The sequence below is a fragment of the Calidris pugnax genome, unplaced genomic scaffold (genome assembly GCF_001431845.1).
Source record: "Calidris pugnax isolate Ruff unplaced genomic scaffold, ASM143184v1 scaffold219, whole genome shotgun sequence".
Taxonomy (NCBI): Eukaryota; Metazoa; Chordata; class Aves; order Charadriiformes; family Scolopacidae; genus Calidris; species Calidris pugnax.
The window spans coordinates 5,073,597-5,094,344 of NW_015094507.1; the positions used below are offsets into that span (position 1 = coordinate 5,073,597).

At 44.3% G+C, this 20,748-nt stretch overlaps 1 protein-coding gene across 3 annotated transcripts in view; it reads left to right on the forward strand.

Annotated features, from left to right (window-relative positions):
- The first annotated feature begins 4,998 nt into the window (after positions 1 to 4,998).
- The window catches only part of LOC106901543 (amine sulfotransferase-like), a 31,928-nt gene continuing 16,178 nt past the window's right edge, over positions 4,999 to 20,748 (forward strand). Inside the window, exons 1-8 of one of the 3 annotated variants that reach the window (XM_014964369.1) lie at positions 4,999 to 5,064; positions 7,273 to 7,442; positions 9,410 to 9,475; positions 12,432 to 12,574; positions 13,428 to 13,554; positions 14,111 to 14,205; positions 15,008 to 15,188; positions 15,927 to 16,055. In XM_014964369.1, the coding sequence (XP_014819855.1) occupies positions 7,304 to 7,442; positions 9,410 to 9,475; positions 12,432 to 12,574; positions 13,428 to 13,554; positions 14,111 to 14,205; positions 15,008 to 15,188; positions 15,927 to 16,051 (876 nt within the window). In that variant the 5' untranslated portion in view covers positions 4,999 to 5,064; positions 7,273 to 7,303 and the 3' untranslated portion in view covers positions 16,052 to 16,055. Of the gene's footprint in view, positions 5,065 to 7,272; positions 7,443 to 9,409; positions 9,619 to 12,195; positions 12,323 to 12,431; positions 12,575 to 13,427; positions 13,555 to 14,110; positions 14,206 to 15,007; positions 15,189 to 15,926; positions 16,516 to 20,748 lie in introns of those variants that run through there. The other 2 variants (XM_014964368.1, XM_014964370.1) reach the window with 2 other exon arrangements.

Genomic DNA, 20,748 nt, shown 5'->3' on the forward strand with positions numbered 1-20,748 from the left:
TTTGATCCTCCCTGCTCTTTTTTAGTAGTGACTGTTACTTACAAGAACAAAAACTGGAAGGTCACAATTTCAGATGAGTAACAAACAGGTTTGGAGCTGCTTTGACCAGAGGAAACTAGAAAATGCAGTGTCCATTTGTTGTGCCTTAGTCTCAATGTCTGTTACTACTCCTTTTTCATCAAACACGCATGAGCACCTTTGTTTCCTAATTTCTTCTTTGAATTTTGTCAAAGGCAAAGATTGAAGACAACTCTTTTGGACCTTATAATAAAATGTCTAATGTATGATACGGTACATAGACGAAAGATCTTACCCTTTCTGTTGAGTCATGGAGTCACAGAGAACGAGACAGGCTACCGCACGGCTTCCATCCATCCACGCACAACCCCTCGTAGCTGAGAACAACTGCATGGAAAATAAATAATTGTATGAAATACCAGGAACAGCACTGGTTGCCATCTGGTTTTGCTAGCAGGGGCAGAGAGCTCTTAATTTGACCATTTAAAGGGCAGGTACACAAACAAGGGTGACTTTCAGGATATTTTCATTTCCCAGGACAAGAACAAGGAAAAAGCAGTCAAAATGCTTATATGGAATGTGAACAGCAATAAGCACTCAAAGAACGGTGAATGTTTCAAAAAAAACCCAAATTTTCTGACCTGCTTTCCGGTGAAGTCCATCAGAAAAGTGAAGGATACAGCTTCTTCAAATTAAAGGACCCTGTGATTAAAATGTGGACACCTTTAGCTGCCTTCCCCCATGCCACTCCTGGAGGGGTGTATCCCCCTGGCAGAGGGTCATCCCTCCAGAACCCCTGAGGCAATGGAACAATACTGTTAGTCCCAGCAGGGCCCATACCCCAGCTAAAAGCAGGAACAGCCCTTACACTGCCAGAGCCCTTCCCGTGGGCTCCCTTAGCCCAACGCCACCCCTTGCAGTGGCATAGTCAGATGCACAGACTTCTTCATCACTCACCAGTGTTCTCCATACCCTTTATAGCTTCTGTTTTGCTGCTTACTTGCAGCTGTGGTGAATCTTTTGCTGACAGGTGGGACCTCTTAAGTGTATTACCAGCTTGCTGAAATGTTGATAGGAGCCCTTTGATATGGAACTGGGACAAAGGGTGATTGCATTGTCCTGCCCAAAAGAGCTATTCTGAAAAGGCCTAATACGTGTCTGTAGATGGTCAAAGGAGTTACTGTGTAGGTCGAATGGGACACTGCAGCAGCCCCTTCACAGGAGCAGGGAGGACCCTTCATCGAGGTCCCACCTCTCCCACCCTGGAGAACAGCAGTGTGTTGTGATTTGCTCTACTTGAAGATACTACACCAGCAAAGGCTCCTGGTGCCCCTGTCTCTGCCCTCCCGAGTCATCTCGGTGCTATAAAGCAGCTCTTGTTGCACGTACCCGGCCTCCAGCGTGTGAAGGGAGATCGGCAGGCAGGGACGTAACAGCAGCTGCCACCCGGGGTGCTGAGCTTTCTACTGAAAGCAAAGATTGTTTTATTTTACCTCTTCCTCCATGAGGAGTTCATCAATGGTATTGTTTCATTTCCACGTTCTCTTACCAGCACATCAGTTTCTGCTAAGAAGAAGTCAGAGCAGTTATTGAAAAATTAATTATGTCCTCTGCTGAGTATTGAATTCAACTTATTCCTGAAGACCTAGCATATTTTTCAGTCTTTTGTGAGGGCTCAACCTTTGGATCATCCCTGAGAGGAACATTGTGTCATAGCAGTATCCTCTAGATACAAACCTGCATCTGTCTTGACTGTCTCAAGGGCTGCACCAAGCTCTGACCCTACAGTCACACCAGCTGGTCCATGGCAGTCCACTGGATTTTTCAGGCTTCTTCAAATCAAAAAGTATTTTCAAATGCTTTGAAGCAGAAGATAAGGCATATATTCATGACCTGTTCCATGTACTATGTACAGATATATCTCTGCGTACAGAGGAATTGGGGAGAAAACTTAGTTCTTTGTCACTTTTGCCCTCTTGTAAAGGCTGGCAATATAACGCTTGTCAGATGATAGGTGGGGCCGTGGCTGATCTGCAATTTAGCACAATATCAGGCTTTCCAGATGCACAGATGAATTCCAAGAGTTTATAACTTTTTAACCTTTAAACGTGTACTTTGACTTAGATAGATAGTCAGAAACCAAAGGTAGCTGTTAAGATACATGCTAATGATGTATTACTGCACCTAAATATGATGTCATCATAAAATAGCCTTCAGAGGCCTTTATTTTCTTTCAAGAGACTATGTGGGCTTAGAATATTTTGATCTTAAAATTTTATGACCAGCAGAAGGCATGGAAATAAGTGCTAGGAGTCTGTGGCAGGGGTTTATTTTAAATAACATGGACCATCACCTCATTTGTTGGCTATGCGCTTCCTTTACCATTTAGCTCCAGGAAAGGAAAGAGCAGAGAGGTAGGAGAGAAAGTTAGTTCTTGACTCGGTCAGAGATAATTCATTATCAGCCTTCGTCCTTAACACATTCCCAGCAGAGATTCCCAGCCTCCTCCATGTGAATGGTGGATTTAGGAACTTTTGAAGCCTTTCTTCTTCCCTGTGCCTTTTCCATCCTTCCAGCCCCGCCAGAAGAAAAAAGACCAAAATTAATTGGACAAATAAAAGTTTGAGCTCAGGGAACTGTTCCTTTGGATGTGGTCTGATAAAGAAACTGTTTTTGCCAGATGATTTATTTGTGTATCTGTATGCTATAAATCACAAAGCTAACATCTGCTGCTTATATAGCTATGTAAATGTACAGTGCTACCTACATGCTGGATGCATCATGCCCACAGTTTTGCACCAACAAGAAGGGAAGGCTGTGGGTTGCAAGATGTGGTGAGGAATGATCTCACATCCTACTTTTTATTGTTGAAATGTTGGAATGCAAGGAGGAGTCCACGTATAAATAACACAGAAGATTTTTCTGCAAATGTCACTGCCTGGTTGTTAATTTGATAGTGTTGCTCACCTTTGTTTTTTTCCCAAACCTTTGAAAAACCCAGGATTTATGCAAATGAGATCAATAGCTCTTACTTGAGTTTCATATATTTCAGTCTCTTGTACATTATGTTGTGTGAACAAATTAAAAATAGATACAATATGTTAAGTGCAGTGATATTCATTGTCTTCCTGTTGTTAATCTCATTGTGTGTAAGGAAGAGGATATTTGAAATCATATCCATGATATGATCCATATATGAATCAGGCAGTATTGGTCGGGGAGTATATTTGTTAAAAGATGTGAATTGTCTGTAACAAAGGAATTAATAAATAAGATATAATCCATATAAATAAATGCACAATAGCGACACAATAAACAACCAAGCAAATAAGTAAGGATTTTTGGCATCTTTCCAATGTCTTCCCTTGCTGTCCTCAGAAGCAGGCTATGGAGTGAATTCCACTCTCTGCAGTTTGCAATTTCCTTTTGGGTGCACTTCTCAGATGGTAATTTTCCTGCAGGGATATAATTTCATACCATGCTTTTGCTACAGCTTTTTTCCCATTTACCTCTCGCCTCAAACTTACAGAGCAATGTAGGCAATGAGCTGCCTCTTTACCTGGACTGATGGCTACAGGATAACATGGGACAAACAATACTCTAAGTGGGATCACAGTGTACAAGACTTAGCAGTGAAAAACATGCAGAGTCTTGTCCTCCTTCTTGGCTGGTCAGCACTTCACAGTGGGGTAATACTTTGCGCTCCCCTATGGACAGTTGGTGGCCACAACCTTACAGATCTGGGGTTTGTGTGTTACGTCACCTATGAAATAGTTTGGGGCATCTTGGCTTGAATTTCACAGGAAAAAGCCTGCGTCCTTTGCAGTGGCTTAACCAACTGGAATGTCTGTAGAATTTTAAGTTCAAAGTGCCACTGAGAGGTAAAATGTCAAGGTACCTTGATTAACCTGGTCTCAAAGGGAGTATAACGGAATATTTAATGATATGAACCTCCAGCCCCCATCTACTGCTTCCTTTGTGGGATCAGAGGGGTGCTGTGTTTAAAATCTACAGCTCTGCAGACAACAATGTGAACAACAGATGAATTAGAGACAGCCAAAGGTATGAAAAGTGCTCCCAAGGCAAACTATGAGGTTCTTCCAAGCAGACTGAAGGAGAAAGGTTGTTATTAAAATGGAAAACAGGAGTGTCAAGCTGATACATCAGAAGTTGAATCAGGCTAAAAGGAGAAAAGCAAAGCTGTGAAAGGCAAGCGCTTGCCACCTAAACTATGAGAAAGTGTAACCGCGGGGTTAAGCACACAACATTACAACAGCAGAAGCCAGCAACTCTTCAAAAAGTTCTTGAGAAGGTTAAGGCTTGTAGATAAGATACAGGGCAACACCCATGACAGATGTGATAAGATAGTTGCTAAGTTTTGCTATGCATACAGAAAAACCGTGTAGGCAGTGCAATGCTTTTGAGCTACTGGTCATGCAAAGCACTTTTAAGGAACTGAGGTCTTTACTCCAACTGAGAGAAAAGGCAGCTATGTTCTTCCAGCCCTGGCTAACCTTAACATGAGCACTTACAGGTGTTTAACCCAATCAGCTCATTCCAGGCTCATGGCTGAAAGCAGGTCGGACTGGTCTGACCAACCACTCCAGGGGAGTAGTAAATTCCGGCTCTTTGGGACTACTGTCACACACAGCTCAGAGATACAAACCAATTTGGGCAAAAGTTCTATGAAAACTGAGATAAAAATAACCAAACTACCAAATTTACACTTCTGCTCCTCTCCAACCTTCCTCAATAATCCTCTTAATAAAAAAAAAAGCAAAACCCAAGAAGGAACACAAATCAAAAAGAGCATGTAAATAATTCCAAAAATCTTACCGGTCCGCTTTCACGATTTCCCAATTATACTAGTTTTGTAATCTCTGTCCACGTTAAAGATAACAAATATTGGAAGTAAGCCAACCCGCACAATGTCCATGGGTTACCTCCCAGTTTAAAAGGAAGCGTGACGCACAGGTGTCTCTAGAATTCACGGAGCTGGGAAGTAGTAGCACACATCTTGTGGGCACTGAACGGAGAGCAGAGGAGGTAAGTGTGCCAGAAATTCTTGGAACGGCAGATCTGTGGGGTAATTGATGCTGTATTACCCTCTCAGTAAAAGAACAATAATTGTACATAGACCCCTCTCAGACCATTTGGCATGCACTGCCAGAAAGTGCTGCAGAGAACGAGGGGGTAGAGCTGGTCTGTGCTTGGGAGGAGGACGGTCATCCAGAGCAGGGTTATCCCAGTGCCGGTGGGGAAACCGGAGCCTGACGTGGGGTTTTCTGTGTCACTCAGCAAAGAAATGGGAGTCGTAGCTGTGAGAGAGTTAATTAAGCAGGGGGAAAGTGTGCGGATGCTGTGGATGTAGGAGACAAACTGGCAGGCAGCTCTGTGTCTGCGTTTGGGGAGAGATTGTTGAAATGCGTGTTTGAGATGCGTAGCTGGCTGCTACGAGCATTCCCAAATGTTTATTTTTGTATTGCTACATCTGTAAGAAACAAGCAGTGCAATCACCTTTCTCCCAAAGTGATATAAAAACTTACGGTTTTGGCAGAACGAGATCAAGAAGGTTTCTGATCATTGAATATGTCTCCTTTTTGTTTCCCAGCAGCTTCTTGCTCCTTTTCCTGTATCAGTAACATTTTTCACTCCTTCTCCATGCCTTTGCATTTTTAGTACTTCCACAGCTTTGGGATAACATCTTGAATTTAGAAGTGAACCATTCCCTTGCTTTTTAAACGTGGGGTTTTTTCTCCATTTAGAGCTCTGATTCAGTTAGAGTCATTGAGATTGTGAAACGCAGGCTTCTCTGTGAGGTCGAAGCTCCTCACAGGCTTTGATATAGGCAGCGGCTGCCCCCGCTCCCCTCGTCCCCTCACGGTCCATTGCTGCCCTCCCTGGCCCGGCCATGGCCCTCGCTGTCACGAGGGGCCTGGCGGGGAGCAGGTGGCCCTTCATGGGCAGTTCACAGAGCGGGAAGGCAAAGGGGAAGCAGAGGGTGAACTGGAGAGAAGCTACTGGTCACAGGTGGGATCAGGAGCCTCATTTCCAAGGACTGCCTGTTGTGGTGAATTCCTATCACTGACTGGCACGTCTTGTGCAATCGGCTGATTTGACAAATCTGAGCAGGGACCATATCCAGACAGTGCAGCAATGGCAAACGCAGCCATCCAAGAAAGCACGGGAATGGTTGCATTGCAAGGGGAAGGCAGGAGACAGAAACCCAGACAAATTTTCAGGTAGGAAAGGCTCCCTTCCCAAACATGTCTTTTAACTCACGTGAGACAATGCTGGTGATATCCCGGTCTGGAAGAGAACTTGCTTATGCCATTTCTGCCATGGCTTGGACATTGTCTGATGGTTTTAATAAGTAGTTCATCTGCACAGCAGGGAGGGAGTGACCTGGATGTTAAGCTCACTGAAATCCACAGATGTATCCTTCAGCTCAAAGACTGCAGAAGAGACACAGGCCAAAACCCATCAGACCCAGATGTTCCATTGGGCTCTGGCTCAACCACAAGAGGCAGTTTCAGTCTCTCTCTTACTCCTCCTGTATCTCCCCAAGGGCTTGCTCTTCCCTAGCCACAGCAACGGTGAGGATTAGTGTCTTTTCCTGGCAAATAGAAGGCAATGGTGTTAATGAAACACAAGACAATAATCTCATAAAACCAGGAGGCGTGTTTAAGACAGTAACACACAGTCACATTTGTTCAACCTGGATTGCAAAAATGATGATGAGTTTGGGAAAAACGTTAGTAATGAGACAGAGAATAAGTAGGAGGAGGCAGAAATTGTCATAAGACATTCTGAACACAGTTTCAGTCACAACAGGCAGAACGAGAGCTTGGTGGTTAAGCGAGCTCTGGTCAAGAGCTACTGACATGCCAAAGAAAGCTCTACAGTCACTCAGATCCTTGAGGAATCTACACAAGAGATTTTTACACGGACTGCCTTCAGTTTCATGACTTTTTACATGCAAGTAGCATACACTTGTATTGGAGTAACGGCTAGAGCTACACACCTTTCTTTACTTTTTTTTTTTTTTCTTAGAAATGTATTCTGAGTGATGTTGTTGTGAAAATCTGAAAACAAAATTTCAATGTATTGTTTCCAGAATGTTTCTGGAATGCATTTGGCTAAAATTTGTCAGCACTGGATTCTTTGTTTGAACTACTCATTTGGGTTTTTTTTTTTGTTTCTGTGAGATGAAAACCAAAGATGAAGATATAACTTCCTATTTTCTTGTTGCAGGTTATTTGCCTATAAGGACATCTGACTAACAATGGAACCATCAAAAGAATATCTCTTCGAATACAAAGGGTATTATTTTAGTGTACATACTTCACCAGAGTACGTAGCTTCGCTGGAGGACTTTGAAATCAGAGATAGTGACATATTTCTAGCTACTTACCCAAAATCAGGTAAGAATGGAATTGTTTCTTGAGGGGGGAAAAATCTGCCTTTATTCAGCCACCTAAGAGCACAGGTACCTAACGTTGTTAGCTTTGCTTTTAGACCAGGATCATCTCTGATTATTTGCAATGTGACATTAAGCACAAGCCCTGAATTGCCATGGCCTGAATGGCCAGACACACAGTTACTGCTTGAGTCCAGCCAAATTGTTCTAACTCTTTCTTAGACTCAGTCTTGTAGTTGTACTCGGACTAAGCTACACACAAATCAAACTGACCTCCCGAGCCTCACAAAACACATAGCTGTGATAGGGCTGGGTGCATGAGTGTTGGAGATGATTGTGGGATATGGGGCATGATTTTTGGGCTCACGTGGAAGGTGGGTTGGGAGTTGCTGCATCCAAATTACAGCCAAGCAGGAGATAAGAGCAAATGTTAGTCAACGATATATGCCTCCTTTCAAGGATGATGAGGTACTATGTACCTACACAGCAATATGGGACACTAGTGTGATGAATTCCGCATTCCTATTCCTGAAGAAAATGCAACTGTGCAACCACCTGCTTCGGTGTCATCTGACATGAAATGTGTAGCCTTGATATGCCTAGACCTGTATGTTTCCATACAGATGCACTTTGTGCTCTAAAACTGGTCTACCCGTTTTCAAGACTGCATTTCTTTAGTGATTAGTAATTAATGACTAGATTAAGCAGTGATTTATGATTAAAACCTCGACATCTCTGGTACCAATCTGTGCTTCTACTTTCAAAGCCACTGCTATCCTCCTCTTTTTGTGCTCTTGGGAACCTCCGGTGTTATCCTTTGGTAGACTTCAGCAGCCTTCAAGACATAGCCTTCAGACGACAATAACCAGTGTTTTGTTAGCATACCCCATTTTCCTAGGGTCACTGAACATCTTGCTGGAATTGACGATTACCTCAGGTAGCCAGTGAAATAGCTGAGGAAGAAAGATATTCTTGAGTGAAGCCCAGAAACAGTGGCAGGGAGCACCAGGTGTGGTTGTGGTGAAGGCAAATGTGAGATGAGAAACCTGTGGAGGGGTCGTGGGTGACAGAGTGAGGGGACAAGGATTCAAGGCAATGCTAACTCATCATCAGGCAGCACCGGGGTGAGCTGCCCAAGCAGGGCAGAGAGTGAGGATGAGAAGGCAGGATTTAAGGGGTAAAGATAACATGGCAGAGAGATGAGCACATCTTCAGAAGTAGGAATTTCATGCTGCAAATTGATGGGCTACCCTAGGACAGAACAGAGCTGGAAGATGATTTTGAGTTACAAATTGCACAGAATGTCATCTCGCCCTCATTCAAACCTTTTCCTCTGTCCTGCACACCATCGTGTTTCTTCCTCAGCACTCGCCCAGTCCTTCTCTTGAAGGACATCACAGGACATCCAGGTTGATTATGCCAAGCAGAGCAAGACAGTCAGCAGAGCTGTGACAGCACTGGGTGTTGTGCCTCTGAACACTAGGGCTCGCGCTTTTGCTTGCCCAGTGACTTGAAATCACACCATGCATGCAGTCTAATCTCCAGAACCTAGAGCTTCCTTGCCAGGTGAGGTCTTCACAACCTGGCTTCAGTCTCTGGTGCCTTCCTTTCTCTGGACTTCTTCAGGGCAACCTACAGCAATAATTCAATGCTCTTCTGCATTGATTTTATTCTCTCAAGTGTGGCCCACAGAGATGCAGCAATTCTTTATGATTCTATGATTCTATAAATTCTTGTGGCCACAAGAGAGCAAGGACAGGCATAATTTCTGTGGAAGCTGAGTAGCCTGCATGAAGGAACCAAAGGTTTTGTTAATGACCATGGCTTTTCTGCAGGGACAAAACAAAAATAGGCTTCCCTTCTAGACTCAGCAGTCACCAAGACAAGGTTTGCTCCTCTGTTTATGACAATATAGTATATTTGATTTTAAATGTATCAAGCAAAGTCCAAATATAAAGGTTTCCTTCTCAGGAACTGTGTGGACTCAGAACATTTTGAGCTTAATAATTCATGAAGGCCACCGTAATGGAACAGAAAATATGAACACTGTGGAAAGAATCCCATTCCTGGAATATAACCCAGAAAAAAAGGATTACACAATTCTTCCTTTGCCTCGTGTTTTGGCTACCCATCTGCCTTACTACTTAGTTCCAAGAGACCTAAGAAACAAAAGAGCACGTGTAAGTGAAGTTATTTTTATGATTTCTGTATAAACCAGTCATGTCAATATGCCACTATGGAAGTGGTCCAAAGCCTACCATTTTGCTCTTTCAGTTCCCCATGTTTTGGTAGAAATATTACGTGCTTCATACACGTGGGGAGATCAGGGACCTTCTAAAGCCCATGTCTTCTGGTTCCTTCTGCCAAATCTCTCAGCCCCAACCCTGCTAGAGAGAGGGTGGTGCATCTCAGCAGCATCTGCCAGGGTCACACCTGTGCTGATTTTCCCCTGGCTGCTCTTTCATGGTCTGTGCCTGAGGCAGCAGCTCTCATGTCGTCAGGAGTCAGTAGGAGACAAAATAATCCTGGCCCATAACAGCTCCTTCTTTTAAGGTGCCAGGACTCCCTCTTACACAGTCTGCTTGCCTCCTGCCTCTGGCACCAGCACCGCAGGCCAGGACTTTAGGTGACAGAGCACGGATGCTGTCAGCACCACCAAAGCCGGGACTGCAAGAAACTCTTCTCCATGTCATCCTGACTGTACACAGACAAGTGAAGCTGAATCAACCCAATGATTTTCTGGTGATGCTGGTGCAGCCTGACTGCCTTGCACAGGTGACCAGCATCACTGAGGTCTCTAACACTGACCCCGTGCAGAGAGTCAGGCGCAGACACTGCACGACTGCAGCTACAGAAATACCACCCCCTGTAAACAAATGGACAGCACTACGTTAGCCACAATTTACCTATCGGCATGGTCACCTTCAAAGGGGCTGCACACCTTGTAGTGGGACCTGTATGGAAACTGCACGGATGGTCCGGGTAACGGAGTCCTCTCATATCTCTGAGACAAACCCCCTTATTGTTTTGCAGGTTATTTATGTTTCCAGGAACCCTAAGGACGTCATGGTTTCCTACTACCACTTCTCCAAATACATGTCCTTCTCTTGAAGGACATCACAGGACATCCAGGTTGATTATGCCAAGCAGAGCAAGACAGTCAGCAGAGCTGTGACAGCACTGGGTGTTGTGCCTCTGAACACTAGGGCTCGCGCTTTTGCTTGCCCAGTGACTTGAAATCACACCATGCATGCAGTCTAATCTCCAGAACCTAGAGCTTCCTTGCCAGGTGAGGTCTTCACAACCTGGCTTCAGTCTCTGGTGCCTTCCTTTCTCTGGACTTCTTCAGGGCAACCTACAGCAATAATTCAATGCTCTTCTGCATTGATTTTATTCTCTCAAGTGTGGCCCACAGAGATGCAGCAATTCTTTATGATTCTATGATTCTATAAATTCTTGTGGCCACAAGAGAGCAAGGACAGGCATAATTTCTGTGGAAGCTGAGTAGCCTGCATGAAGGAACCAAAGGTTTTGTTAATGACCATGGCTTTTCTGCAGGGACAAAACAAAAATAGGCTTCCCTTCTAGACTCAGCAGTCACCAAGACAAGGTTTGCTCCTCTGTTTATGACAATATAGTATATTTGATTTTAAATGTATCAAGCAAAGTCCAAATATAAAGGTTTCCTTCTCAGGAACTGTGTGGACTCAGAACATTTTGAGCTTAATAATTCATGAAGGCCACCGTAATGGAACAGAAAATATGAACACTGTGGAAAGAATCCCATTCCTGGAATATAACCCAGAAAAAAAGGATTACACAATTCTTCCTTTGCCTCGTGTTTTGGCTACCCATCTGCCTTACTACTTAGTTCCAAGAGACCTAAGAAACAAAAGAGCACGTGTAAGTGAAGTTATTTTTATGATTTCTGTATAAACCAGTCATGTCAATATGCCACTATGGAAGTGGTCCAAAGCCTACCATTTTGCTCTTTCAGTTCCCCATGTTTTGGTAGAAATATTACGTGCTTCATACACGTGGGGAGATCAGGGACCTTCTAAAGCCCATGTCTTCTGGTTCCTTCTGCCAAATCTCTCAGCCCCAACCCTGCTAGAGAGAGGGTGGTGCATCTCAGCAGCATCTGCCAGGGTCACACCTGTGCTGATTTTCCCCTGGCTGCTCTTTCATGGTCTGTGCCTGAGGCAGCAGCTCTCATGTCGTCAGGAATCAGTAGGAGACAAAAATAATCCTGGCCCATAACAGCTCCTTCTTTTAAGGTGCCAGGACTCCCTCTTACACAGTCTGCTTGCCTCCTGCCTCTGGCACCAGCACCGCAGGCCAGGACTTTAGGTGACAGAGCACGGATGCTGTCAGCACCACCAAAGCCGGGACTGCAAGAAACTCTTCTCCATGTCATCCTGACTGTACACAGACAAGTGAAGCTGAATCAACCCAATGATTTTCTGGTGATGCTGGTGCAGCCTGACTGCCTTGCACAGGTGACCAGCATCACTGAGGTCTCTAACACTGACCCCGTGCAGAGAGTCAGGCGCAGACACTGCACGACTGCAGCTACAGAAATACCACCCCCTGTAAACAAATGGACAGCACTACGTTAGCCACAATTTACCTATCGGCATGGTCACCTTCAAAGGGGCTGCACACCTTGTAGTGGGACCTGTATGGAAACTGCACGGATGGTCCGGGTAACGGAGTCCTCTCATATCTCTGAGACAAACCCCCTTATTGTTTTGCAGGTTATTTATGTTTCCAGGAACCCTAAGGACGTCATGGTTTCCTACTACCACTTCTCCAAATACATGAATACATTAGAGGAAGTACCAGATTTTAACCTCTTCATGGAGAGATTTCTAGCTGGCAAAGGTAAGATACGTTTTTTACTGAGGAGCCCAAATCCTATTGCATGCCATCAGATTGAATGCAGATTGAATACATCAATAAGTGTCAATTATCAGAATCCATGGAACAGAAAATATGAACACTGTGGAAAGAATCCCATTCCTGGAATATAACCCAGAAAAAAAGGATTACACAATTCTTCCTTTGCCTCGTGTTTTGGCTACCCATCTGCCTTACTACTTAGTTCCAAGAGACCTAAGAAACAAAAGAGCACGTGTAAGTGAAGTTATTTTTATGATTTCTGTATAAACCAGTCATGTCAATATGCCACTATGGAAGTGGTCCAAAGCCTACCATTTTGCTCTTTCAGTTCCCCATGTTTTGGTAGAAATATTACGTGCTTCATACACGTGGGGAGATCAGGGACCTTCTAAAGCCCATGTCTTCTGGTTCCTTCTGCCAAATCTCTCAGCCCCAACCCTGCTAGAGAGAGGGTGGTGCATCTCAGCAGCATCTGCCAGGGTCACACCTGTGCTGATTTTCCCCTGGCTGCTCTTTCATGGTCTGTGCCTGAGGCAGCAGCTCTCATGTCGTCAGGAGTCAGTAGGAGACAAAATAATCCTGGCCCATAACAGCTCCTTCTTTTAAGGTGCCAGGACTCCCTCTTACACAGTCTGCTTGCCTCCTGCCTCTGGCACCAGCACCGCAGGCCAGGACTTTAGGTGACAGAGCACGGATGCTGTCAGCACCACCAAAGCCGGGACTGCAAGAAACTCTTCTCCATGTCATCCTGACTGTACACAGACAAGTGAAGCTGAATCAACCCAATGATTTTCTGGTGATGCTGGTGCAGCCTGACTGCCTTGCACAGGTGACCAGCATCACTGAGGTCTCTAACACTGACCCCGTGCAGAGAGTCAGGCGCAGACACTGCACGACTGCAGCTACAGAAATACCACCCCCTGTAAACAAATGGACAGCACTACGTTAGCCACAATTTACCTATCGGCATGGTCACCTTCAAAGGGGCTGCACACCTTGTAGTGGGACCTGTATGGAAACTGCACGGATGGTCCGGGTAACGGAGTCCTCTCATATCTCTGAGACAAACCCCCTTATTGTTTTGCAGGTTATTTATGTTTCCAGGAACCCTAAGGACGTCATGGTTTCCTACTACCACTTCTCCAAATACATGAATACATTAGAGGAAGTACCAGATTTTAACCTCTTCATGGAGAGATTTCTAGCTGGCAAAGGTAAGATACGTTTTTTACTGAGGAGCCCAAATCCTATTGCATGCCATCAGATTGAATGCAGATTGAATACATCAATAAGTGTCAATTATCAGAATCCACATCTATGCTGTGATCTGAATCCAAAGCTGCAGAAGGCTGTCCGAGCTTGACACTATCTTCTGATAAAAGCTGGACTCAATAAAATGCAAGCTGCTATTTTTTTTTTTTTTCCACATTGGATGCTGATTGAGAACATAACCATTATGACTGAAGATCTCTTAACACTTTCTGCTCTTTGTTAGTGGAGATGAACACATAAGAATAGACACTGTGCAGCAAAGACAAAGAAGTAGTGTTTTTGCTTCTGCCAGTATGGGTTCAGATCACTAGAAAAAAAACAAACGAATGGGAATTATCACTTTATCTTGGTGATTAACACAAAGACTTTGAGCATGCAGCCCTCTAATTATCTAAAAATATTATTTAAGAAAACTCTTTCAAAGACATAAATGGCTGTTCCTTTTATTGTTTTACTACTGGCTGTTAATAGTATTTCTCTCTTTTTTCCCTTGTTAAGTACTTGGTAGTTCGTGGCTGGATCACGTTTCAGGCTGGTACAGTCATGCAGAGGATTTCAATATACTCTTCCTTACCTATGAAGAAATGAAAAAGGTGAGGTCAATCAGTACCACTGCATTCAAGATATTCTCTTCCTATATTGAGGGCACTGTCAGACAGCTCTTTATAATTACACTTTATAAGGGAAAGTGGTGGAATCTGTTAAGGAGTAAATTCAAATTGAGACTTCTGAGAGGAGAAAGTCATTGCTCTCCTTGGTTCAAGGTCTTATCAATTTCTAGAGAATCATTAGGGAAACACTTTCCAATATGATACAAGTTATCTTCACTGCCACCTCAAAAACCCCTTTCAGAAACAGTACAGAACAAGGCTTTTGTGGGTTCCTTCAATAGGAATGTTGTGCTCATAAGGACAGACCCACTAAAGGACTCCTCATTTCTATGAGGTGCCTGTCCTTCTCCTATGGACAAGCCCCAGAGCAGCCCAGCCACAGCAGCACAGCCCACGTCAACTGCCACTGCACTGCTCCATGGGGCTTTAGAACTCAGGTCACGTTTCCTGCTAGGACAACTCACAAGAAGCCATGAGCTGAGGACCTTCACAGTGACAGGCACGATGCCAGGGGTGCTTTTGCCAGGGCACCAAACGCAAGATGCAGGCTGGGTTTGCAGAGCGGGGAGCAGAACCCAGAATTCCCCATCTCCAAGGGCATGGTGCTGCATTGAGCTACAGCATCCCTGCTCTCCAGGATTCAACTGATGCAAGTGACACAAGGCTCACATAAAAGATGGTGATGATTGCAGCCAAGTGTATGTCCTTCATTATGGTGGATGCCACTACTGCATGCATTTTGCTCTTTGATTCATCAAGACTCTTCAATGTACCATTCCTGCAGGATCTGAGAAGTGCTGTGCTGAAGATCTGCAACTTCATAGGCAAGAAGCTGAGTGAAGAGGAAGTGGACAGTGTTGTGAGACAGGCCACATTTGAGAACATGAAGAAAGACCCCAGGGCCAACTATGAGAACCTGCCAGATGATATCATATCGAAAGACAAGGGTAGTTTTCTACGAAAAGGTAAAGTGGAAGCAGTCCAATGCAACAACTACTTGGTCCTATATTTCTTGGTATGAGATGAACCTAGGGCTTCCGGTCTCAGCTGGAGCACACTAGAGGTTGCTGGCAAAAAAAAAACTTTATAAGAACAGTTTTATTGCTGTGGCATCAATGATTTCACCATATTGTCTTGAGGATAATAAAAGGGTAATGTTTTACTGATTGTAATGTGGCTTGTAACTGGCCTGTCAGATACGGGAATGATTTAAGGGTTGTTCTGAACCAGGGATAAAATCATCACTTTTTACCTGTGTGTTAACTTTTGAAGCTAGAGTCACCTTAATTGGGGGAGGATACACCTTCTTGACCAACTACCGCATGAATCCACCCCCGGGCTCCTGGGTATGGCTAAGACGAGCAGGAGGAAACCTGAGGTGGGGCACTGAAAGGAGAAAGGAGAGGTGTTGCTTTTCATCATTTCCTCTTTGAACTCAAAGGAATCAGTCAAACACCAGAAGAAATGAGTTGAATAACTTCATGAGGAGTCAGGATTATGGGTCGATGCTGTGCTTTATTCACAGCACCAAGATTTGGAAGCTCATCCTCAAAAGAGCACACAGAGCCTCACTCACAGCCCAGAGACAGGGAGGTGCTGAGGAAGCCAGGAATCCCACCCAAGAGCAGCGCTCACTGGTTGCGGCAGGCTCCAGAGGGGTGCACGGTCTGCTTCTCACCTCCCTTTGCTGCTTTTTTCCTCAGGCACTGTTGGAGACTGGAAAAACATCATGACAGTGGCACAGAACGAAAGGTTTGACCAAGTTCTGAAAGAGAAAATGAAGAGCCTCCCCATCAAATACATCTGGGATATTAACGATGAAATGTAGGCTGGTTTTGACCTTCAGTGTCCCTTGGTCTTTATACTGGGGGGACATATTTGCATTTCTGGAAGAAGAAAAGACTGCTCTGTTATAGAAATCATAACAATGACAACTCAGTCACAAAATGTGATTTGTCTGAGGAAGCTACTCAGTTCCACTGGTGTCCTGATTGTAATTTTACAAGGCAGTTTAATGAGCTTCCTTGGTGAACTGGCCTCCTTTCTTCACGTTTGCTTTTACGTTCATCAGAGTTTAATATTACCAGAGTTGTAGACAACCGAGTGAAGATAGATCAGTGTTGTTACAGAGCTTCTGAAAAATCTTTCACTTGTGCCTTTCATGAGGCTTCTTTTGGTAGAATCTTCAATGTCCAAACTGGAAGTAAGATTGACCATCTGTATGGTTATACTTTGATATTCTTGATTTCCCGTTTCCTTTGTAAACACCGATACTCAAACATTTGCCATTAAAGTAACCTTTATGTTGCACTCTGTGGTGTTGCCTATTGACTGAAACACTTGATAGCATTGTCCGTTACAGTTCTTGAAGTCATGGCCGACAATTTGCTACTGGAAATATTGAGAAAAAACACAAGCTACAGTCACAGCAGTTTTTAAGTGAATGCCCACGCTATCATACCTGATGATCTGGTAGAGCTACCAATGTACAAAACTCCCAGCTATCTATGACTACGACCTTCCTCATGTATTCCTTGCAGACAGTAATGCCGTCTGTGCTGCTTACAAAGGGAGTTCCAACTCCCACGTCATCTTTTCCAACTCTGTCCATTGAAACTACTCACAAACTGGAGCTGCAGTTCCTCCCCTCCCCAGGTGCACACTGTTATGTTGCTGATGCATCTCCAGCATTTTTCTCCCCTCCAACAATCTTCTCTCCCTCTCAGCACAGCCTTGGGCAGGAGGGCAGAGGGAAAGGACATGAGCTGAGCAGCAAACGGTTTGTTCCGACTTTTTTCCAGACACAAACCGTGCGTCCCATGTGGGGAAGGCAAGTTTTGGACCCTCAACCCTCCTTCCTGCTGTGATGTCTATGTGATCAAACTACGGTGACTGCTTTTGGTTGCTATTGAACCAATGTCCTACCAAGCAGCCACAGCTGGACAGAACTTCTGATTTCAAAAACATTTCAAATAATCATTTTGATTTGACTGAGAGCATCTAGCCTTGGCTTTCTCATAAAATGTTTCTAAACTCTAAAATCCTTCCAGTTCACATAAGGGGTGTTTTTGTTTGTTTGATTCCTTCCCTTGCTGGCCCAAGGGACCTGCTTTTTCTTCTCATTTTCAATCCACCCATTTTAGCCTTCTGCTTTTTCCTGGACAGAATCACTTCCTGCACAGCATGCTGTTAGCTGCTATAAGGCAGAGGGGACCTCATAAAATTAGCTTACAAGAAGAATGATTCCACGTCCACCCATGGCACAGCCAGGCCATCCTTCCTTCAGGAACTTTGTATCCCCAGTACCAAGAAAAGAAGCTAAGAAGAAAAAAAAAACAACACAAACCACAAAAAAACCCAACCACCTTTACATGACTTATGTAACCACTGCATCATCTCCCGACCTCTGAGCATGAACTTCCCATGAGGGGCCAGTGACCTTTTCCACTTGTACATATTGACCAGAGAAAAGGTAACACTAGTTCAAAGTCAGAAGCCTAACGCAGCCCTTTGGCTGAGTTTGCCCCAAGTGCAAACAGAACAGGTCCTCATTACAAGTTGGACCTTGGCCTTTACTCTTTTTTTAATGACATAAAGTCCCAGCAGAATAATAAAAGCCACATAAACCTCACACAACGCTGTGCGCCGCAGGCCAGTGGTATCAGCTCACTCTTATCAGTTGCAGATTTAATGAACACGCAGTGCAAAGGGAATCCAGTTCATGGCAATAAATGCAATTATGTCGAAGAACTGAACCTGAAAAGCCTCTCTCCTCTCCCTCCTCCTGCTCCTACCCAAGTTGAAAAGCACTGAAGGGCTGAGAAAAAAAAAACCAACAGAAAAACAATAGTAGTATTTCATCATGACAGCTCCTTCTCTCAGGATCTAGTGTATCAGCATCTTGGGGCCAAGCACAGTCTACTCTCTGCTCCAACAAGCCCTGAATTTATTTCAGCAACCACACAGTTTAAAACCTGCAGGTAGGTTGATGCTTATGAGTCTCCTCGGAGAAAGAATGATGTTGACTCTTCCCACAGCAATTGTACTTCAAGCTTCCCATTTCTGACCAAAATACACTGACCACTGACCCATTAGAAAGAGAAACACAGAGAGAAAGAAAATATTTAAGAAAAGAAAAAGCCACCCCTAGATTCTGTTTGCTGTAAAGCAGATCATATTGGATGTGTGATGTGGATGCAAAATCCTAGGCTTTGCAGCATGCCCGAGATTGTACTCCTACCACATCTTGACATGGTGGGCACTATCTTCTCAATTTGAATAGAGCTCAGGCACCAAGTATTCAAAAGGTTCAGCACAACCAAAACTAAATTAGCTCTCGTCGTAGTGCAGTGTTGCAACTCATTGGATCTCCCTACGTGTTTCACAGTGTATGCTTTGGACCTAGACAGTTACTAACAAGATACCTGGAAGGTTTTCAGCACCATGACTTTAAATTACTAGAATTCCAGCAAAGCTTATCTTTTCATTTCCAAAGACAAGAAGAAGGAATGAGCAGTCGCAATGTTTGTATCAATGGTGAATAGCAGCGAGCACTCAAACAAAAATGAATGTTTCAAGAAATAATCACTTTTCTGACCTGCTTTCCAGTGAAGTCCATCAGAAAAGCGAAGGATACGGCTTCCTCAAATTAAAGGACCCTGTGATTAAAATGTGGACACCTTTAGCTGCCTTCCCCCATGCCACTCCTGGAGGGGTGTATCCCCCTGGCAGAGGGTCATCCCTCCAGAACCCCTGAGGCAATGGAACAATACTGTTAGTCCCAGCAGGGCCCATACCCCAGCTAAAAGCAGGAACAGCCCTTACACTGCCAGAGCCCTTCCCGTGGGCTCCCTTAGCCCAACGCCAACCCATGCAATGGCATAGTCAGATGCACAGACTTCTTCATCACTCACCAGTGTTCTGCATACCCTTTATACCTTCTGTTTTGCTGCTTACTTGCAGCTGTGGTGAATCTTTTGCTGACAGGTGGGACCTCTAAGTGTATTATCAGCTTGCTGAAATGTTGATAGGAGCCCTTTGATATGGAACTGGGACAAAGGGACCTGAAACGAGGGTGATTTCTTTGTCCTGCCCAAAAGAGCTATTCTGAAAAGGCCTAATACGTGTCTGTAGATGGTCAAAGGAGTTACTGTGTAGGTCGAATGGGACACTGCAGCAGCCCCTTCACAGGAGCAGGGAGGACCCTTCATCGAGGTCCCACCTCTCCCACCCTGGAGAACAGCAGTGTGTTGTGATTTGCTCTACTTGAAGATACTACACCAGCAAAGGCTCCTGGTGCCCCTGTCTCTGCCCTCCCGAGTCATCTCGGTGCTATAAAGCAGCTCTTGTTGCACGTACCCGGCCTCCAGCGTGTGAAGGGAGATCGGCAGGCAGGGACGTAACAGCAGCTGCCATCCCAAAGCACACAGGCTCCTCTCAAAGGCCACAACAAGAGGGATCTGAGCTTTACACAGAAAACAGAGATTGTTTTATTTTCCCTCTTCCTCCATGAGGAGTTCATCAATGGTATTGTTTCATTTCCACGTTCTCTTACCAGCACATCAGTTTCTGCTAAGAAGAAGTCAGAGCAGTTATTGAAAAATTAATTATGTCCTCTGCTGAGTATTGAATTCAACTTATTCCTGAAGACCTAGTGTATTTTTCAATCTATTGCAAGGGCTCAACCTTTGGATCAGCACTGGGAGGAACATTGTGTCATAGCAGTATGCTTCCACCTCTCCATTCCTCCTGAAACCATGCTTTTCCTACAGCTTTTTTCTCATTTACCTCCTTCTTGGCTGTTCAGTACTTTACAGTCGGGTAATACTTTGTGCTCCCCTATGGACAGTTGGTGGCCACAACCTTACAGATTTGGGGTTTGTGTGTTACGTCACCTATAAAATAGTTTGGGGCATCTTGGCTTGAATTTCACAGGAAAAAGCCTGCGTCCTTTGCAGTGGCTTAACCAACTGGAATGTCTGTAGAATTTTAAGAAAAAGACTGAAGACTTTAAAGTCCAAACTCAGCATGAGCCCATCACTTCCCTTTGAGAGGAATAGTCTCAAAGCAGACAGACGAAGCAAATAAAGATTTTTCCATTAGTTGGTTTGAACCCAGATACAGAAATTTTAGAGGGCAACACCCAAGACAGAAGTAATAAGGTATTTAGTTGCTAATTTTGACTATACATAAAGAAAAATGGTGCAGAAAATTCAGGATTTACTTCACCAAAAAGAAAAACTATTTGGTTCAGCATTCTACACCCTCTGCTGACGATAATTAGCCCAATCTGACTTGGGACTGCCTCTACACTTTACCCTGCCAACATCTCCTTTTCACATACCGCTGGTGTTATGTAAAAGAAAGTTATTCGCACAATGCAGCATATGCGTTTGGGGTTGTTTGGCTTTGACATCGTCCCTGTAACTCTTTCCAAATCTTCTCAGACCTCACTTTCATCCTGTTCCTTTTTCTGCAGTGCAAAATACACCAAACTCTTCCCTCTTTCTAGCTGCTTTTAGGGAC